General features: G+C 39.5%; 1 protein-coding gene across 6 annotated transcripts; it reads right to left on the bottom strand.

Moving 5' to 3' along the window:
• Positions 1-2588: 2588 nt before the first annotated feature.
• On the bottom strand, positions 2589-22721 carry LOC131683691 (probable phosphorylase b kinase regulatory subunit beta). Of its 6 annotated transcripts, XM_058965905.1 has the most exons (12): positions 22575-22721; positions 22392-22507; positions 22141-22276; positions 21183-22084; positions 20913-21124; positions 20546-20560; positions 19906-19923; positions 18621-18800; positions 4783-4887; positions 4581-4706; positions 3447-4513; positions 2589-3390 (listed from the first exon to the last, which is right to left on the bottom strand). In XM_058965905.1, exons 1-12 carry the CDS (start codon positions 22598-22600, stop codon positions 2871-2873), a joined length of 3423 nt encoding a protein of 1140 aa, XP_058821888.1. In that variant the 5' UTR covers positions 22601-22721; the 3' UTR covers positions 2589-2870. The 6 variants fall into 6 exon arrangements, with proteins under 6 accessions (XP_058821888.1, XP_058821891.1, XP_058821889.1 ...); XM_058965908.1 differs by lacking the exon at positions 18621-18800; XM_058965906.1 differs by lacking the exon at positions 19906-19923.
• Between the last annotated feature and the right edge of the window lie 148 nt (positions 22722-22869).

The raw sequence follows: 22869 nt of genomic DNA, 5'->3' as shown, positions 1-22869 counted from the left end.
CTAATCGTAATTACTATTGCTAACGGTTCAAAGACACCGAATACAATCAGTGTGTCATATGACCTTTCATCAAATATTGATTGGAAAAGGTACGAGTCCGCGGTATCCGACAAAATCGAGTCCACACAAGAGTACGGGTTCCTGGCTGGCTTGATTCTCGATACCGCGATTTAATCTCAGACTAAACGAGTATCAGATGCGAACTCTCGCGGACGGCTACCCAACCGATGGTGGGACAAAGAGCACGCAGACGTGTATGCGGAGAAGGCCGCCGCGTATAAGACCTTCGGGGGACGACGGGTTACCCGCTAGTTATCGACAGTACGCGACATTAGACATGCGAATGAATAGTTTGATTAATGCTAAGAAACGGAGTTACTGGCACCGGTTTGTTGACGGAGTAACGAGAGAAACATCGATAAGCACTCTTTGTGGCACGGCCTGGCGTATGCGCAACCGAAAAAGTACTAACGAGAGCAAGGAATATTCAAACCGTTGGATAATCGAATTCGCCAAGGTTTGTCTGGACTCTGCCCGGAACAAAAGATCTACCGCACTTCGCCTCTTACGGTATCGCGAACGAATCACCTTTCTCGATGGTGAAATTCTTACTCGCCCTTTTATGATGTAATAATAATATGTAATATTGTCCCTCAAGTTTGGAGGCAAGTGAAGGTCATCGCCATCCAAAAACTACAAAAACCAGCCTCCGACCACAACTCGTATCGACCCGTTCCAATGCTTTCCTGTATCCGAAAGTTGTTCGAGAAAATGATCTTGTTTCGCCTTGACAATTGAGTTAAGCAAATGGCTTACTGTCAGATATACAATTTGGTCTCCGCAAAGGCAAAGAGACGAGCGATTGTCTTGCGCTGCTCTCAACAGAAATTCCAATGCCTTATGCTAGCAAAGAGCAGATGGCATCAGTTTTCCTAGATACAAAGGGGGTTTTTGATTCAGTTTCTATCAAAATTCTTTCTGAGAAGCTCCACCAGCATGGTCTTTCGCCTGTAAGATACCTTGGACAATTTGTCTGCTTAAGCCGTTCAGCTGGGTATCGAATTCGCCACGAGTATCGATTGCTCATCCGATGCGATATATTGAACCCGTTAGTAATTGCAAATTTCGGGAGACTTGTCGAACTCAATTCTCAAACCCGATTCATGTCCTTGTACTTCAATTACATGGCGCAAATTATTAATTCTTCTTCATATTATTCGAAGCTATCCTCAATCTCCTTAATGCTTCTAATTCAACTGTATTCTTCCACACACCCATGAAATATGAGATTCGTGGAATCCCGGATCTCATACCTCCGCAAGTGATCCCAAGCATCTTTCATAGTAAATTTCGAGAAGTCGACTGCAACAAGATGTTTTTCATCGACAGGTCAAGCCTCTATCAAAACCTCACCGCCTCATTCAAATTGAATGATCCTGCTTCAGTTTACGTCGCAGAACTTTCAGTAGGAATACCCTTGGCATTAATGATACTCTGCCCAAGGATCATTACTTTATTATTTCGGACAACCTCAGCTAAATAGAAGCTCTCCATTTGATGAAACCTAGAAAGCACATTCCGTATTTTCTGAGAAAAATATGGGAGCTACTGTATGCTTTGTCTGTAAGATCGTACAAGATTATCTCAGTTTTGGTTCCCTCGCATTGCTCCATCCCAGGCGAATTTTATCTAAGGTGGGCGCTTTAGAAGGTGACATCTACGAAAGACCAATCTGCTTCAATGAATTCTTCAATATCTCTCGCAACAGAACGCTAGAAAATTTGCAGATATCATGAAGAAATGGAGAGTTAGGAAAGCGGCTCCATTCTATTATTCCGAAGGTATCAACGAAATCTTGGTTCAGAGGAATGGATTTGGGTCGGGCTTTCATTCTTGTGATGTCTCGGCTGATATCCAATCATTACACGTTAGACGCTCATATTCGACGTATTGGGCTCGCGAATAGAGGTGTCTGCGTTTGTGTCGACGGTTTCCATGATATCGAACATATTGTCTGGGCATGCACTGAGTACTGTTCTGCCAGATCTCAACTATTGGATTCCTAAAAACCATAAATATACAGATTAAACTGCCTCTTTTGCTTTATTTTCGAAAGTATCCTCTCCCGCCTGTACCGTACACCCAGCCCACGATGGTTTGATGCGCCTTCAAGGCGATACAAAACATCTCTGTCGAGTGAGCTACAGCACAAACTTTCTACAGCACCAACATCACACTCGCAACTCGATGTGTTGTCGGTCCGCATCTGAGCCGACCACTCGGCGTCCCAGTACATGATTCTTCCTGGTGAAGGCCGTCCGAGTTTGCAACCCATGCCTTTGATCTCTCGATTCCTGAAATTGAAAATAAATATTTTTCTCCTCCTGGTCATCTTTGTTCTCTCCTGACTCTGATAATTAGAGGTGTCACCGTATTATTATAAAAAAAAAACTAAATGACGAAAATTATATTATCTGACTGGCAGAAGGGTATAGACAGGAGGGTATATGTCTATTGTACCGTAGCTTCTCAATTTTCGTAAGGCTATTACTTTTTCGAATATGTCAAAAGAAAAAAATCACTCGATTTGCTCATGCATTTTAATAATAGCATTCTAATGACTATTCTAACAATAATAGTATTCTATGAGTTGGTTATATTGTTCTACAAGGGTAAGTTCAACTTTAAAGGCTTCAAAAGCTTATCAAAATCGATATAAATGGCCAAATCAGCTTTAAAACTGCTGCTAAAATTTTCTTTGGAAACAGATCGAACTAAACTTTTGTGACTCTATCGTCGGGTAAAATACAGTCAATAGGAAGTAAAATGTAATCTATATATTGAGTGTAAAGTGGCACCAGCTTTCTAATTCACTGCACCCGGCAGTGATCTTCAACGTCTTCGGCGAAAATGTCCGAAGCGAGTGCGCATCGCATGAGTACACTGTTAACCGCTGCCCGAGCCAGATAGCCGGTGGTTTGAATTTGTGATAGCGAAAAGAGTGGTGAAATATCCTTTGTGGCCGGCAAACCATGATCCTTGCAGTACATAGCAAAAGAATCCTCCAGCAGGAAGTCCAGATCCAGAATCTGATTGAACCGAAGCTCGGGATTGCGTCGCAGAATTGTAGCTACGATGCATAGTAACTCCACGACAATTTGGCGACGTTCAGGTTCGTCGATTTTATACAGCATTTCTTCAACCTGTAAGGCGAACGAGAATTCGCTTCGGCTTTTGTTAGACAGAGTGGTCGTTGCTGGAAGAGTGTGACCTTGCACGGTAATGCCCAGTGGTGTCCGTTCCAGAACATCCCACACGTGGTTGTAGAACGAGTGAGGTACACGGAACAAACATCCTTCGAGCTGGCGACGTTGCAGGGCGCTGAAACCACTGTTTAATCGAATGAATATTAATAGATATTGGTAAAAACTTGACATTATACTTACGAATCTTCGCTGGTATATTCACTTGCCGTTAGTACCCTTTGCAATAGCTTTCGAATATGGAAGGGGGAAAGATTTTCGATGTCAGTGCCCTCATTGCCAGTCATGACCAGATACAACCTCATAGCTTCCAGTACCCAACCGACGCGAATTTTTAGAATACCCTTGAATATATCCGGGTTGGTTGCGATCAAGCGACCACAGTACAGCACTACCTCCTGCTGCAACACAGCGTAGATCACGTTGTACGGTTGAACCGTCGAGTACATCACGTTCTGGATTTCCTCCGGTGTCATCGGTTTATCAAAGACGGTTTCCCGCTGACCGAGCACTCCTACGGTAATTTGTTTTCCGTTCACCAGCACAGTTGTAATGAAGGGCGATATTGAATCGACAATGTGTCGCAGTAGAGAGCTGCAGTAGCGAACAGCTCGCCAGTATCGAAGAGTACCGGCACGACAGTATAGTTCAGTTAATCGAGCGTGAACCGTATCGCCAGCGATTTCGTAATTGGCACCCTCGCGATGTAGCAGAATTCCGAGTAATTGACTTTGTAAAAATATCGATTCAGTGTTTCTCAACCCCTCGACAATATCGGCTGTTGATTTTGTTTGGTATTCAGCAGCACTTATTTTCTTTTCGCGGTAGGACTGGGCCCTGGGTACATCCGTCAAGCTCTGATATCCAATGTAATCGTGATGGATCTGAGCGAATGACGATTCACTGGGATCCGGTAAGTCCATGTGGGACATGAAATCCAGATGCTCAATACAGGAACTTGATATCAAATTTTGCAAGCGACCGATACGAACTTTCATTCCATCACAATAACCCTTTTTCAGCATGGCTAGCAGATCGATCATTTCCTTAAACTGAGGATCACGCATGTGCTCCTCGCGAATTAGCAGACAAACCGTCGGTCTACCCGATAAACGCCAGTACTTGCCCACAAATTGCAGCTCCGTTTTTATATCGTCAATCAGCAAAGCCATGTCACGGTACAGATAGAAATCGGACACTTCGAAGATCAGCGGATAGCAGAGCACCGTCATGCCACATATGCGATAGACCTGAAAAAGGAGAGAATTTACATAAGGACGCACATAGCTTCGATATGGTTTCCCCGGGGAAAAGTACCTTACTCGTTCCCAACGAACCAACTGGTCGCGAAGGTCGCCCGGTTAAGCCTAGTTTCTCGTTTACTCCCAACTGCTGGTACACGTTGATCAACTGCGTAGAGGACCAAATCTGGACGGGTTCAACCTATGGAAACGGATAATGGAAGTAGCATTTTGGCAGCTAATTTCTGCTATTATTATTACGGCAACATAGTGCTTACCTCATTTGGAGTTTGTGTTTGAATTCCGTAGGTGGCCATCATAGCTTGCAGGCGCATCGATTCGGTGATCAGCACGATTTGAACCACCAAGTCTGTAGCTGTGCCCTAACATTTTTTGTTGGTTTACGAGTCGAGAAATATTTATGAAATGAGTGTTGTCTATTGATTTACTAATTAGAATGGTAGCACGGTTATCAGAAATATGTACAAATAAAACCTTACAATTTATTAAAAGAAATATTATGAAAATATATTTGTTAAGCACATTCGATCAAGAACTTTGGTAGTGTTAGATATATGGGATGTTGTAAGATACTGCAAATGATATTAACAATGAATGTGCGTTTATTGAACTAGCTCAAGACACATTAACATATTTTTCGAATTGCTTTTGTAATTTTTACGGTTTAGCTACATGTGACAGAAGTTATACATTTTTCTGTTGAAATCGTGAATCGGAGAAAATATGCTCGTTCGACAATTATTTTCAGTAGAACAGGACAATTCTATTGAACATGAATTTTTGGTATTGTAAGTACTAAGTATGACGTATTGTAGTCGATTCCACAATTGAGATCCTTCGCATTACGTTTCCTAGGTTCATCTCAATCTCGACCTCCTGAAGGACTTTCAGACGAGAATACGATAAGCAGTCATGTTTTTTTGGTGAAATTCGAAGCATTTGTTTGGAAAACACTCGTGTAATGAAAGTTTCGTTTCGATACGGGAAGTATTAAAAGTTGTGCTGGATGGAATCTGCGAAAACAAAATAGATACTATACTCCCAAGTCCCAATACTAAACTAGCCTTCAGCGACCATTTTTCCCAACATCGAGCCATTAGGGCAGCATCTTGAGCCGACTTTCCAGTTTTCTTTAACTTGTCCAAATACTTTTCGTTTGGGCACAATTTTGACAGATGAGTGGGTATATCCGCCTTGTCACTGTTCCGCACTGTCACACGTCAGGACTTCAATAGCAGTTTGCCAAATCTAACCAGAACTTCACTGGATCATTGGGAAGCTTATAAAAATGTTGTATACATTTCTCCAAGCACTTTTGTTTATACAGCTTCAAGTTTATCGTTTTGTTCGTGATGAACATTGTTTTTGAGTCGGCAGCTGCAAATTCCTTGCCAGATCATCTGTTTCTAGGCAAATTTATCGTCAAAAACAAACTTCATTTTTTGGCTATATCACATACTGTGACCAGATGAAACTTTTGTCCGCGAACCTGTTTGAAATCCCATTTTGACATTGGTTTTTTCGTCCATGAGAAGATATCCTCCGTACTTCGTCAGAACCTGATCGAAGAACCTCCGCGCGCGTATTCTGGCCACGAAATTCTGTATCATTGTCCTGTTCGGTTGCTTGGAGGCTCGAAATGAACGATATCCTACTAGCAGATAGATATCTTGACGGTACTATGGCTGGCACCGTATTGTTTAGCGACATCTCGATCAATGTGACATGGGCTTCCCATGATCGACCTCAACGCCTAATCCAGCTGCCGATTCGAAGTTCTAGCACGACGTTTGCTATGGGCTTTCTAACCCACGCTCTTGCGATCTCGAAGCCACTCGATAACATATCCCACGGTAAAAAACGGCAATTTTCAACTTTCAGCTACTCTGAAATCTGTAAATAGCTTGTATTAGCGATATTTCTAGAGGGCTTACCGAATCGTGTAGAGGTACGAGACCCAGTGAAATCCGCTTGATATTGCCCTACGAGCCCTCTTGCTTGATGACAAATGACGACATAGAATGTGGGAGAGTATCATGTAGACGGTTTTCAGCAATGTGATCCCCGGTAATTGCAGCAATCTGGCTTATTACCCTTATTATTATTATTATTATTATTATTTATCAAGGTTTTTACCTTAAGGGTCATTAGCTTTTTTGGAAATAATATACATTCCAGTGCAAAAAAATTAAGAAAAATAATAAATAACCGAGTGTCATTGCTGCCGTCCATCCTGGGCGCACTGCTTTCCGTTCCTTGTTGATCGTCCCATCTGTCTTCACCCTCGCTCGTGTTTGTGTCCATGTTGTTGCCGCTAGAGCGGCTTTGGATTTCACTGTTACACGTTTGGTGCTTTTTATATTTTCGAGTGACTCTTTATACGTCTTTTTTCTTGTTTATTACTTCCCTAGGTATGTCGTCGCTGTTGTGCTATCTTATGACAAACGCCATTTTTGGGTAAACTGAGTTAGATATGCCACATCACTTGTTTAAAAAATCTCTACAAAGTGGCGTTTTCAGAATTTTGACATTCTGCTTGATTACTGAGCTACAGCGAAAAACGTGCTACGAAATTTTATAATTTCTGCTTCGAATGACCGTGTCTGGGTATTGGCTCAAGTTATCTTGATGTATAAGATGTTTTTATGTGTAAAACTATCTGAGAATCACAATGGCATAATCATTTTTAAAACAAAAATACACTAATTGCGAGAAAAATGCAATTTAAGTTTTAAACTGGAAATATAGCATATTTGGCAACACTGTAACCAAAAATAACTATTTTTCTAGATTCCCTGACTCATTTCCTTCAAAATGCATGTCACCGATTGTCTATAGACCAAATGAAACCAAAGATATGAATAAAAGTTAATAATTGATGTTTTTACATTTCTTATAAAAGAAATGTATAGAATTCGCTCAAACTTTCAAGATTTTTTCCGAGGCCCGGAGGGCCGAGTCTTATATACCAATCGACTCAGCTCGACGATTTGGGACAATGTCTGTGTGTGTGTGTCTGTGTGTGTGTGTGTGTGTGTATGTAACGGACAAATTCTCATTCGTGTTTCTCAGCAATGGCTGAACCGATCTTATCCAAACCAATTTTAAATGAAAGAACTAAAAAACAGTATGAACGCTATTAATTTGTTTTTGATTCTGATGTTTAGTTTTTAAGATATGAATGTTTGAATGCGTAAAAATGGAGTTTTTTACAGTTTTTTTAAATTATCTGCCGGAATTGACAATATAGATTAACAAATTATATGTTTTAAGACAGCTTTAACGAATACCTTTCGAACAAGCTATAGATTGTTGAAATCGGACTATTATCAAAAGAGATATTTAACATTAAATGCGGACGAAAGATTTTTATCATTTCCCATTGCCAGAAATATGACCAAAAACATGTAATCTATTATTAATGCCAAAACGGCTTATTTTAGGTCAATAGTATCTTCGGAGAATTTAATGGAGGTAATATGCCCATTTTTTTGGTATTGTGCATTTGCTGATTAATCCCCCTATGAGTGAGATATTTTCTCAAATTTTCTTGGAAGTGATTATAACGAAATGATGTCTTCAGCAAATTTGTAGCTCTTACTTTTGCGAATAACTTTACTGAAGACTTCAAATATCTATTTTGAATACTTTAAAAGTTATGGCTTGTTGTTTGTGGATTACTCTTCGTCGCCTATTTATTGTTCAATATAGTAATAATCCATTGAAATAAGCCAAACATTATTTCGATAAATCGAATTTTGTATTTCATTTTTCTATCTACAACCGATAGAAATAGTCACCGAACACTTCCAAGTTGTCTGGAAGGAACTTGATAACTTATCAGTGCAAAAATGTTCATTTGTGCGAACCTTCTGACTGCAATTTTTCTAACTTATGACCATCGGATCGATCTGAAACCTTTCGGAAAATGAAAAGCGAAATAAATAACTCCAAGCAACGGCATAGCCAAGAGAAGGTTTTGGGGTTTAACACCATACAGCCCCCCCCCACCACACCAAAAAAAAAAATATTGGATTGGAGTTGAAAATTTATTGGTGCAAACTGATTTAATTCAATATTACAATAACATTCTCTGATCCGTAGATTGATAACCTGTTATTGTAAACATCATGAGGACTTTTGAAAAATTGTCGGAATGGGGTCCTGATATGTAACTGATCTATTGGTCTTGATTTCACAGTTGTCTAATAGCATCAATATCAAATTCCTGCCTGAAAACATTCCAATAGAAAATTCTAGAGTTCTGTAATCAATCATAATCCTCAGATTTCTTTTCAAATTTTCAGCTTTTTTCCTACACAATATTACGAAAGCTTAAATGGAAAAAACCTAACGAATATTTCACAAAAATGTTTAGTTCGTGTGAATCGAGTACTGATACACAACCATGCACTATTAGGTCACATGCAAAACTGACTCAGACATCACTTCGTTAAAAGTTTATTAACTTCTTTTAACAAAGTTGGATTTACTTGCAGTCTTCGACTAAGTTGTAGACAATTCAATTATCCTTCTTATTTTCACTTACAGTGATAATACGATGCATACAGTGCCACCTAGCGGCGAAAATGCGTGCTGGTGGGTTTTCTCCATGTAAATTGTTGAAAATTCCCATACAAACTTCAGGCCCGTTGGTCCGGTAGTTAGACTTGTCCGATTTGCCTCAAATTTGGTGCAAGTACTCTTGGTGGGACTAGGAATCGACGCAGAGGTGGGCCGATAGGGGTCATTTTTTCCTGTCACCCTACTGTGCACCCAGTGCATTAACGCAAGTGACGGAAGGTTATCGAAAAGTTTCGTGAAAATGAAAGTTCCAGTAATGATGATGATTTTCCCAAACGGTTCGTTTTCGTGAGGTTTTTATTTGTTCTTTGGCATTAGGATTAGCGATAATAATTCAAATCAAGAATACTACTGGGAAGTCACCTTTAAAAAAAAGTCGATGTCGAAGTAAAATTTGAAACTATGCACGCATGCACTTCAGAGATAGCGTGATATCAGGAGCTGCGATTTCATTTCAACGCTTTTTTGTGAAAAGGGCGATACTTACAAATGTAAATATAGGGCTTTTTTCTTACATGCGAATGAGGGCTTTGAAACACAACAAATTAACCTAAAAATTTTGATTCTACGATATTGCTTTCTTAAACTACAGCAAAAAATACAACGGGCGAAACTGTATTTTTGTTTGTTTATTTAAAGTTTCACCCTCCACGCTCCATGCAAACAAACAGGGCGATACTTTTTTTGCTAGCAGTTTAGAGGCGAAACTGTTATTTTCGTATTTTTTAGGATTATCAAAATGATACCAGCTGTAAATAGTAACAATGATCTCTATTGAAAAAACACAGACGAAATCGGTGGTGTAAAACGGTAGTTATTGTAAAAAAACGTAAGGGCGATACTTCAATGCTGATAGATGGGACAACAAATTTTAATTTAATAATTTCAAATACTTTATGAAGTTTTGGGTTTCGATCACTGAATCATGCAATCTAGGATGGCAAAAAACACAATAGTTCTTAAATAGGAAATAAAACCAAGTCTGGAATTATTCACTGTTGATTTTCTTTGAATGGTATCACTGCTAGTATCGCCCTTTTCAGGAAAAAGCGTTGATTTCTTAGTTCTCAGTCGCGTTGGAAATTTGAGTAAAATATAAAATTCAAATCGATTAAAAAAAATTCGTTTTTTTGTTTCAGTACAATATATAACCCCTTTAGGAAAATTCAGTTTTCCCACCACAATATAGATATTTTATTAACAGAGCATTAACAATAATTCGTTGGTATGTCTATTTTATGGGCCATTTTTTCGCTTTCCCATTGATTTGGTTTGAGATTTCTAGCACTGATGTTGTCCTATGCTGATTTGAGCGATTCTCTGAGTCCTGCCACTATCCCATGTAGTATGTGTTATCAAAAACATCGCGAAGCATCAAGTTCTAAATGGTCTCAAACGATATAATAGCCGATGAGTGATAAGAGTTATAAGAAATGTCTCATCACACTGTTAGGTGGATTAAACACGTTTTTTTCTATGGAAAGCACGATTATGACACGCCATACAAATTTTGTCATCAATACACACCTATGACACGTGTGAGTGCGACTTTTGTTTACATTTATAGTAAAAACTCGCAACTAAGTCAACGGATCTTCGTAATATTTGAGAGATTAATACAGAATAGATAGAAGCATCGATTGTCTTCTTTGAATTGTTTATACCATTTATAAGTTTCAAGATATTCAATCTCAAACTTTAAAAATCGCTTTTCTCGAAATGTGCAAAATGGCGCTTGTCATAAGATAGCACAACAGCGACGATGTGAGCTATTGGCTTGGGGATACCGTAGAATATTTTTTGCCCGGCATTTATTTTTTGGTCGACTGCCGGGTTGTAGTAGATGATTTTTTTAAATTTTGATTTGATGCATGGCTTACCATAGTGTGCCGTCTAGTTACAGAACTGGCACGTGGATGTCTGTCCAGGATATGTGCCTAACGTTCTAGAGATGTAATTACACTTTGAAATGATCTGCTCTCGATAGTAAAAGGCTCAGTCGCATTTGCGCCACCCAAACAATTTCTCCAAGTATCGTTTGTGCCGGATTCCTCTTCTCCAAACTTCAACATTTATCGTTTAATATAATCTGTGGTAGTGCGCGGTGCAAAATCGTGTAAGCGAATTTCCGTCATATCATATTCATATACACAGATATCTTGGTTTTGCAGTTTTCATGTTCGACGTCGTGTTGCATGTTTTTCTACGCCACGAAGCTTTTCGCCTCGGCTAAAGAATTAAACATTCCTCGTATGATGTAGTTGTATGTGTGACACTTCTGCAAGCACAAGCTCTATTGTCACCTTGATTAACTGTTCCACGGGTCTGCGGAAAGTTAATTGCGATTGTGTTCTGCCCCATGCGCAATTTATTTTGTGATTTACTCATTTCAATCGCAGTAGGTGGTAACGGGTCTTTGCTGTTGCTATAGTGTACACGTAGAGGAGTTGCATAGGGAGTTTTTTTTCGTTTGTTTGCTGTTCTGTACAAGATAAGGAAGCAGACGCTTTTTGAAGATGGAACACACTACTCCTTCCAACATCTTATTTAAAATCATCCAGTGGAGTGCTCTAGTCATTGTCAATTCTCCGTGTTTGAACAGCTTACATTGATCATTGCCAGCGACTATATTGTTCCTCAACCGTCCGATCTCCACCTGAACCTCGTGTAGACCCAGTGTTGAAAACCTGTCGTCGGCCTCGCGCGATATGATTTTTGCACTACTCCCAATATCTCATTAGCTCCGGTTGAGTCTTGCACTACTTCCAACCATCTAGATGTTAACCATAGCTTGATGATGGATGATGGATCACCTCACGCTTGTTCGTCAGATGGTTCCCACCTTTTCATAGAGCGTTCGTGTGTAATTAAGACAGCAGCTCTATCCTCACTGCTACGATCTTCCTGTTTGGCTTTTCTGTTGTTTCGCCCGTTTAGCGCTTGTCTGTATTGTTCCCCATACGCTGTTGCAGCATCCTCGCTTTTGCTGCATTCCTCTGCTCCGTTGGCGACACCAGCGAGTGTCATTCTTTGGATTCGAAACTCTCGTGTCTAGTGCGGCAGTGGTTCATATGTTGCTCTAGGTATCCTCAAGAGTAGACGACACTCCAAGCTTCTCTTCCGTTGGTCGCGCGCTGTCTTCAACTGTTGCGCGTATTCTTCGGCTGCACGATTGTCTCGTAGCTGCTCGATGCCGAACCTCGGTGTTGCGATTTGTACACCGTCGACAGTTTTGTGCGTATGCAGACCGCTACTCTATATTCGTATAGCAGTCGATGTCGGAGAAATATTCCGTTGATTAGTATTTGATGCATTTGTTTTTCAATCCGTTCATCAGGTGGTTTCAACGTGGACTTTTTTCGCAGAGGAAGCTGTGTCGGACTCAGTAGATTACTAAATTCACACATCCATTGCACGCTGTCATTCGTAACGAAGTAGGAACTTTTCGGTGCGATGACCGGTTTGTACAGTTTCTGGCAACATCTCACCGCGGAAAGTTGTCATAGATACACTCCAGCTATATCTCAATTTATGTGGGTACGTTGATGATGGTGTAGTTGAAGTAACGGCTTTTGATCATCACTACACATATCCTCTCTCTAAACGTCTACTGGTGAATAACTCGGTGACGCATCTTGCTCAGCACTTTAAAGGGGGCTCCCAGCTCGTTCGATCACGCACGCTAAAAGGCTGAAAAGTATGGCTGCTCTAAACAAACTTGTGTTTCCAGCAGCTCGAACAAATTGATGAGAAAATGTTGAACAAGAAATTTAGAAGTAAAGCTCCTAAATCAGTATTATTTTGCTATTGATTGTCACGTTTAACAGAACTGTCTCCATTATTTTTTTTGTAGCATGCATGCGTCAATCATGCGCTGGTTGAGTCATGGAAATAAGTTAGTGCCAGATTCTGATGAAACAAAATCGAAACGGAAATTCCATTACTATATAAGAACAATGCTCTTCGATTTCCGGTCTTGGTAAATGACGGGACAAGTTGCTACTATACTACCATCTATGAATTTCATGAACATAGAGTATGAAACGTCGCGTTCTAACTGACGTATTATACACTTCTCTGTCGCTTTCAATGGGGTAAACCAAGAAAGGCGAGGAAGCCACTTGGGATCGTTCATGTTTCTGATATACTGTAATGATGTACAATGTATGCTAAATCCTTCAAGACTGTTATTCGCGGTTGATGTTAAGATATTTCGTCTACTACGCTCAATTGAAGATTGATGTTTGTTGATTGCGGTAGCCCGAACATGTGCGGTTGTGTACCCGAAGAAGTGCTCGATGATATCATTTTCACAAAAGAACAATCCGATTTATTTTAAGTACCATTTACTGGAAACAGGACCAGAACGCGTCAACCGTGAAGTATCTTGGAATGATTATGAAATCTCACCTTACATGTACACAACGTCTTCTATGCAGTTAACAAAGCATCTAGATCGCTGGAATGCATCTTCAGGATAACAAAAAATGTTCGGATATTTATTGTCTCAAAGCATTGTGCGAATCTTGGAATATTACCCTAATTTTTGGGGCTTAAAATATACCAATTGAATTAAGACAGACAGTGCAACGCACCTTTTGACGTTTCTGGAGGAGACTCCGTACGACTTCCTAGCCCTGAAAACGGGTGACTGGAACACCTGTATTTCCGAAGTAATACAGCAAGAGCATTGTCCACCACTGCCATTCTGCAAAGTCATATAGATGCCTGAGATATTTGGAACAAAGCAACATAAACGTCGCACCTAATACTCCAATTGTTAGTCCGACGAAGTATGCATGGAGCCATTATTGAATTGCAGAGAATTTTTAAATTCAAATTCGCTTCAGTTTTAAATTTCAACGTGTTTCGACAAACTCTGCGTCTACTATTGTCCAGAATTTTGAGAGATCTGTTAAGAATGTTTAACTCTGTCTTATTGCCATATTAGTTTATTAACTATGTATCATGTTTAAGTACGACTAGTTGACAAGGCTGTGTTATTGTGCAACATGAGGTCACGTTATGTCGCCATTCACCTCTGATACAGAACTCCTATTCCGTACCACCACGCGGTGGTAACCAGGATACGACCTGCCTTATGCCGTTTTTGCTTGTCTTTATCTCATGTGCTTGGTTCAAACCCAGGAGGTGCGAAATAGAACAATAATTTTTTACGTTACGATAACAGGATCATGAACAAAAAACATGTGTTTTATAATTATGTTCAATTTTCCTTCAGTAACAGTCCTTAGGGGGGAGTGGGGATACATGAACCACTTTTTTGTTACTTGCAATAATTGTTTGGCCTTTTGAGATGCAGTATTCTCTGTGTATGAATTTGAGACAATAAACAATGCTATACCATATGTAGTACCTCTGACAATGAAAATTAAAGTGTGGTTATAATTATTGGTATATACGAATGTATGTCAAATGGTTTATGTATCTTCACGTGTGGGGATACTTGAACTACCTCAGAATAGTTGAACCATTCTTCCGGCAAATATAAAAACTCGTAGACCCATATGAAAAATTATCGTTCATCCTTTTGTTCTTTGATTTGAATGTGCGAAATATCATTTAATTTGTATGCAGTGGTATAACATTTAAAATGAAAAACATTCACAGTTGGGTCACCTATCCCCACTTTAACGACAAAAAACTTTGATTGTTTTTGAAAACGTCAATAAATGATTAACGCTATAGCAAATGCGTGTGAGGTTAGGTTACCGAAAGAGCCGACAAGAAAAATAATGTGGGCGTAAAAATCATCAGGGTATGGCGTAGGATACTTAATGGTTTATGTATCTCTTCTATATAACGCTTTTATTAGTGAAGATATTTGTTTTTGTTTTTTGAACTTCAGTCACGGTTTCCGACCTATCATCAAATAGTTTCTGTACGTAAACTAGTTAACAACTTTTTTTTATTTCGATTATAGAGGTTTTAACCTAAAGGTCACTTGCCTCTTCGGTTTAGAAAAATCTATTATGATTAATTTCTAACCCTATGTGCGGGGTCGGAACTCGAACCCAGGTGCGCTGCGTACAACGCAATCGATTTACCAACTACGCTACGTCCACCCCCTAGTTAACAACTTTATCAACATTATTCATAAAACTCGTGCAGATTATTATTCATTCAGATTTAGGAACATTATTCAGAGTTCAGCTATATGATGTGAACTGATTCATGAGTTATTACATCTTGATCATGATCTGGTTTACATGGCTGTGAATTAGTTCACAAAATCAAAACAATCCGGATATTTTCTTGTGAATTATTTCACGAAACTTGGAATATTATTCATGAATCTTTTCAATCCTCGTGAACTAATTCTTGATTCCTAATTTATTAGTCACGATTCAATATCCGTGATCCTGAAATAGTTCACAAAATCTTAAAATATTATTCATGTATACGAGAATTAGTTCATGATTCCTAGTGTATTCATCACAGCTCAGCATTCGTGCTAGTGAAGTAGTTCACCAAACCAGAAATATTATTCATGGTTATGTGAACTGGTTCATGATTCCTAGTACAGCAGTCACGACTGACTACGTGTACCTGTGAAATAGTTTACAAAACCATAAAATATTTAAGTATTCGTGAGTTGGTTCATGACTACTAGTATATTAGTTACGACTGGCCATTGATGTTAGTGAAATAGTTCACAAAATCTATTATTCACAGATAACCCAACCAAAAATTAGAATGTAACGCTATGTACATTTTTTGCGAGACTAATTTTTGGAAAAACCAAATAGTTTAATGAGTTTGTTTATTCATAATTTTAAGAACTAGGTCATGATGTTCGTAAATCGGTCAGACCACGAACTCGTGATTTTTTCATGAATTTATGAACGATTTTTCCGGACATGAGCTCTACTGCCATAAAAGACACATTACCCTAGATTCTTCAGAAATTTTAGCTTAATTCTGGCTGATCATAGAGCATTACTTTTCCATGAAATTAATGGACCGGAAAAGTAATCGACTCAATTTCCCTGGCAACACGTCGCGCATTATTATCTGACTAGGAATGGTTTTTACACGCAAAGTCTAAAGTTATTCGCGTCGAATATTGCTCGCTTTCGTTTGTTGTATTTCGATTTCGCACTCTTTTAACAATACTCTTTAGAAAGCTCATCGATGTTTCACTCAATAAAGCTTTCATAAACCGGCAACAATAACCTTTTTTCCGCGTGCGTGTAATGAAGAAGATTTGAAACAAGAAAAAACAATTGATTTGCCTTTAAAAATATACTAGACATGTAAGAAATTATGGAGATCTCAGCTCACAATATTTGGCCCCAAAAAGCCCAATAACTTATTTATTTCCGAAGATTTCAATAATAAATATTACGAAAGATTGCCCTCGAATGCAAGATCTGCACCAAGGTCCAGGTTATCTGCTGAACGTAGCTTTAGTTGCTCTCTTATCTGGCATTCGTACTACATGCCCAACCCATTTTAGTCGCCCGTGGTTTGTCAGCCATGGCGTCGGTCAGCATGGTTGTACACTTGATACAGCTCGTGGTTTATGCATCTGCACCTTTCTCTGTGCTGACCAGTATAGAGCGCAAAATCGTTCTTTCATACACACTCGATAGTATGTATCCTTCAACTTCTACGTATTATGGCCGAATGTTGGACTAATATTAAATCAATGTCCCTCGGAATGTTTGATTAGTTTCAATAGGAATTTTCGATGCTAACAATCAGCAGATGAAGTGACAGCTATGCGTTCAAAGTATCAGTTCCGGGGCAGTCAATATCAGTCACTGATCCATCCAATTTAGAGTTCAGTGTAATGAGTGAAGGTAAAGTTTGTGCGCCTATCAATTGTTTATTTAGTGTTTTGAAACACTTATACTGAGATTGTGCTACGTTACACTCACAATGAGATTGTGTTGAGCAATAACGTTACATACGAGTCAGATGTCTATCGGCTATTCTGACGCTTGATTTGTACCCATGCAGCATTATACAAAGCAGACTTGTCTGAAAGCCATGTTCAAGCATTATCAGCAACCACTATTCGTGTCGTTTCACTCAATCGCACAGTGTCTTGAAATCCACGAATAGATTTTGAGTCAGCAGGTTGTCTTCTCGAAATTTATCTAGCACTTGTTTCAAGGTAAATATCTAGTTTGTAGTAAATCGTCCTTTTCTATTCTATTCTCTTCTAACCCTTACACAGCCAGTATTGAAAAGCATTCTGGAAAACACTGCAGATATTCTTTAGTGTTTTTCTTGTCAACATTAATATTTGAAGCATATTACAATATGTCGCAAATATTAAAACGGCGCCTACTGTGCAGAGTTGGGTTTGAATATGTTTCAATATTATACGGTAATTGAATTATTCATTTAATGGCCAATTCAACCAACGAATCGTTTTGAAACTTGAATGAGGAAGAAACGAGGACAACCGTACCGACCGTTTCAGATTATAGGAGGTTAGGATAAAACGTTGGGAGTGACTTTGCTAAGAAGGTTAATGTCACTCCTTTGGTCCTTCGGGATGGGACAAAGGTATTTACACCTTGCCCTGGCTCATTAAGCCTAGGTTAAAGCCTAGTTTGTAGTGGATCGTCCTTATTGTATAATATTCTAAATAGAACACGGAAGAATACTTTATAGACGATATTGCGGATTGTTGTACTTCGATAGTCATTACACTCGTGTTCATGACTCTTCTTGTAGATAGAATATATAATTATTATTTCTTCTTCCACGCCGATCATGTAGTAGCTTCGTACAACCGGTCACTCCCGATTTTTATAAGTTTGGCCGGAATTCCGTCCTTCTTAACAGTCTCTCCGACCTTTAATCCTTCTACTAGTGTAAACTTGTTCATCACCCTTACTCCTTTTATATTTTTGTGCCTAATTAATCCGCTTGATAACAACTCACTAATTCCCGTCCCGGGAAAAAATCCAGGATCAATATCATACTCACCCCTAAAAGACAGAAAAGCTCGAAGATTGAGGACTAGTGTTTGCTCTAGTATAACCAAGCTCAACGAGTGTGCTCAATGAATCCAAAGTTCAACACAACGGTTAGGAATAGTTGCTCAGTTAGATATAATAAAAGTGCATGCATTTTGAGTGGTTGTTCAGAAGCCGAAGTGTTTGTGAGTTTAAAAGTCACAATACGAATGTGCTCATCCTCGATGCAAACTAGCTCGATTAGTTAGCATAAATCGGCTGCAGTTTACCTAAATCATATTTTAGTTTTGTAATTAGTGTTAAAGCATGCATGTCGATACCAGCATTATTCCTGTTCACACAATGCAACAATCTCCGTTTTACGGAAGATTTATGCCTACGAATAAAGAAAACAATCAATCCTACCAACTTGCAAACAGTCGTAAACCGTTCAGAAATCTACGTCTGCTATATATTACAGTTTCTGTGCAAACCTAGTTTATATGTGTACAAAACGAAAACCAACGCTACTACTTCTGCTACTGAAAAAACCACTACTAGGCAAATCTATTTACTCGCTTCTCCGACACATCGGACACCACGGACTGCTGATCCTGCTCGACTTCCGAATCCTTGCGACTGTGACTGTGGTGATCGACGTGGTGTTGCTGGTGTTGGTGGTGCTGGTCATTGGTTGTCGCTTCGCCATCGATCGCTTTCGACAACACTAACGGACGGTGCATTACCGCGAGGGCCTTCAAGATATTAAAATCAACAGGGTGGGGACAACAGTAATAGCGGTATGTTTTTACGTATGATAAATTAAAAATTGGTTTAGTTCAATATTGAGTTATATTGAATATTGGTTGAATTAGGAAGCACGGAGTACCAGTTTCAGGTTGATTCGCGTATATTACCCAGTTCGTTCGTTTGCCGTATGTACAAATAGAGCACACACATACACGCGCCCATGTGGAAAGCATTTTTGGTTGGAAGAAAAAGTAGAAGTTGGACTTGAATATTCAGTTAAATACTTGGTTATGGGTGGCAACTTAAAAAATAGCATTCCAGCGGTTAATGAAAACTAAAGGAATCAGGTGACCAGAATGAGAGGCGTTTCCGATTGTTGTTATTGAATTGGTGCAACCATTGTGCTCAGAAATTTCGGATTTGCTAATCGGTCTGTGAATCCGAGCTGAAGTAGAGTTAATTAGTTTGCGGTGAGTATATGAACAATATAACACAAAGTGAAAAATGATGAAATTGATGATAGAAACAAAAAAAGAAGATAAACCGATTTAAGGGCGAATGACCCATCGAGGATAAAGCCTTAATTAACAATACAATTCATTATAAAATAAATGGCCTTAAGAGTAACCCTCTATAACATGTAAGTTTGTAAACTATTGCTAACTTGAAAAGGTTCATTGTTCAGAAATCAACTCGATTTAATTCTTCAACAAAATATTAAATAAGAGCACATTAAAACCAAAAATTCTCGAACTTCGCGGTACCATGAAGAAGTGAACAAACTTCAACAACCAAGAAAAAATGATCAAAACATTAATAATAGTCCGTTGTTGAAGATGCAGTATATTTAACTAACAAGAAAAACGTGTGACCAATTTGACTGATATATAGTACAGCAGAATATTGATAAAGTTAAAAATTCAACACTTTTGCTTAACAAAACCAACTTATTAACTCAACATTATGGCCACCCTTGAAAATGGAGAAGGATACTCTCGTGCTCGTAGAAGAATTATTCTAAAACTAATAAAGAAAGGGGTAGGAGAGGTACTACATCAAATAACATCCATAATCAGTCGCAATATCTGAAATATTCAAACCAGTACTTACACTTCCAATTTTGGTACGCTGAAATTACGGGGCGAATAGTCACGTTAAGCGATTGAATAGAAATTAAATAGAGAAAAAAGAAAATTGGTTTATCTTCAAATTACTGATTCACATTTTGGTGATGGTTTGCGACTATTGGCCGAAACCATCTCCAGTGACATAAAAATCAAAAATCCCTGTGATCCATACACTATTCTAATCGCGCTCACATTCGTGACTATGCAAAAAAAATGGAACTGGGAAAAATGTGTGTTTCCTAAAAACAAGCGAATCCGATCGATGCTTTCATTTAATTAGGAATCAGTTTAATATCCAGGAGCAAATAAACGATGGGTAGGTTCTTCTACCGACAGAACTTTTCCACACCACGATTTTCTGCTAGAGTTAATGAGCCTACCAACAAACTAAAATACACTAATTTTGAATACTAACAGGGGTTAGTCCACACAAAACAGAATAAAAACAGATCTGATTAATTGAAGGAAAAATGGACTATAAATGATGCTAAGCTATGCAAACGAAAACAAAAAAAACGAATTAAACTCAAAGAAAACGAGCAAAGTTCTCATCCGCTGAGTTTTCGTTTCTATCCTACGGAATAACTACGGAATCGTTCAAACCAAAGCAGCGTTTTACTTACAATTCCCGGCTTAGCCTGTGAGTTTTATTTTGTGTGGTAGTGGTGGTGGTGGTGTGGTTACAGAGTAGAAGAAAGTGATGATCAAATGATTGATTGAATGTTTCATTTACATTGCCAAAAAACCGTGCGTTATTTTTGATCGAGTAAGGCAGCATGTGTGTACGAGAGGGCAGTGAAAAAGAGAATAAAAACATCGTTAATTCTGTCACCTTCCATTCCGCAAAAAAGTAGTCTGTATAGGAAAAACATATTTGGTACTCCCTAGAAAACCTTCAATTGTTGCTGTCCAATTAGATATAACCCGCATTTTTTTCATTCAAATTTTGTTGTACAAATAAAACATATTTTCGTGATGTAGGAGACTCACCTGAAAGGCAGAATAGCGACCTCCTTTGCGCGGTCGGTTATAGGACGGCAGATAGCGACGAATCGGGTCCAGTTCGTTGATGTGCAGCAGACCAGCGGTCAGCAGCTGTGCGATAATAAAAACCGATTGACCCCACAGGAACAGAGCCTGAGATGAGGCCCTGGTATACATTCCGTCGCCATCCGGTGCGTAGCACATCGAAACAACTGGATCTGTAGCAACGAAATGTACCATTACCATTACAGCACTCTCAAACCAACCTTCCCTTACCTCCATTTTGATCCGAGTGCATGCATTTCCGCAGCTCCATCTGATACTCCTCAATTTGCTCCAAATTGTTCTTAAACACCCCGTCAATAATCATGTACGTGTAGAACATCGGCCACTCACACTCGAATCCATCAAACTCCTTGATCTCGCCCTTGTGATAGTAGCGACGCGTTTTGTCCTCCAACCGCGAAAGATAACCGTCCCGGCTGAACCGCTTGAAGCCCTTCTTACCCTTCAAGCGCATTATGACGTTAGCTTTGGTCATTTCGACCAGGCGATCCTCGTGTGATGCGAAAGCTGGAAACGACAAAGTCGGAATCAGCGACGCATCCACTCCCTTCGAGCTGGATTCGCGAGGTAACATGGTTTCGAAGATGCTTCGATTGCGATTGTGCGCATCGATGTCCACATAGACAACGCTCCACGAGGCACCCTTCTCCCCAAACAAATTGCACCCGTTGATGGCTTCCAGTGCTGATTTGGCCATCCCGATTGAGGAAGCATGAATTTCCGGTGTGCCGTCGTTGTACTTGGATCCTCGTTCCCACATTCCGTAGTCTGGTGTGCGGTAGGCTCGTTCCACGTAATAAACGAGATTTTGTACGAAAGCCACCTCATCCTGAGTGTAGATGATCTGCAGCCCAGATGATATCATTTGAACGAGGAATATGAGGTAGATTGATACCACGTCAATCTGCAGGTGATTGTACCTTTCATCCGAATAGATTTCTTCACCCGTATCCAAATGAAATTTGCAGTGCAGGGCATTGACCGCGCACTGACGTGATTTGAATTTTTCCACTCGATGGGCCTGTTTAATCCAGCATTCAAGAACACCGCGCATGCATTTAACAGCCGATTGGCCCAACTCGTAGGATTTACCGCGATCATCATCGATTCGCCTGAAAGTAAATAGTTACTAATCCGTTTCCGAATGCTTACTTCCGTTGCAATTCACCTGTAAGCTTGGTAAAGACTCCAAATTGATGCCGCGCAATAAACGCTGTCTCGAATACTACCCACTTCGCGATCAGTGCTCAACACTGGAAACAGTCCGGTGATTGGACTCTGAAACTGCAACAGTTGTCTTTTGACTATAATAAAAAAAAATAAACGTGCGTATAAGATAAATAAATAATAAACAACATTCAGTCAAGGACGAATCAATCAGTCAAAACTGAAAGTGAAATCGAATCAAATTGAACCTACCGATCCCGTAGTAAATGTCCAGCTGCTTGACGGTGTCCTCATAGTTTGAAATCTTCAGGAACTGATCCAGATTCATATCGTCCAGGCTGGGCTGGCGGGCAACCGATGGGACCGAGCTATCGAGGAAATAACGCCCATTCATATAACTAATCTGATGTAATTAATAGAAATGCCGATACTTACGGAACTAGACGTTCCATGGATGTCATGATTGTGGGTTGTTTTTCTACGATCCGTTTGAAATGATTTTTGGTACTATTGGGCGAAAATTCGCAAAAATTTGCTCCGAATAAATCACCGGAACACAACACGGAAAATGGATATTCTGAATGACACAGTTGACGTTTCAATGTCACCAACCGATGCGCCTCTGGTGGAAAAATGCGGGCACTGTCGCTGTAAACAAGTGCACCTGTCGGAAAGCGCGCCCGTGAGAATCTCAGTCACAGGGGATCGTTAGCAGAATCCCAACAGCTGT

This window comes from Topomyia yanbarensis, chromosome 2 (genome assembly GCF_030247195.1).
Source record: "Topomyia yanbarensis strain Yona2022 chromosome 2, ASM3024719v1, whole genome shotgun sequence".
Classification (NCBI taxonomy): domain Eukaryota; kingdom Metazoa; phylum Arthropoda; class Insecta; order Diptera; family Culicidae; genus Topomyia; species Topomyia yanbarensis.
This window is presented reverse-complemented; position numbering and strand designations above follow the sequence as displayed.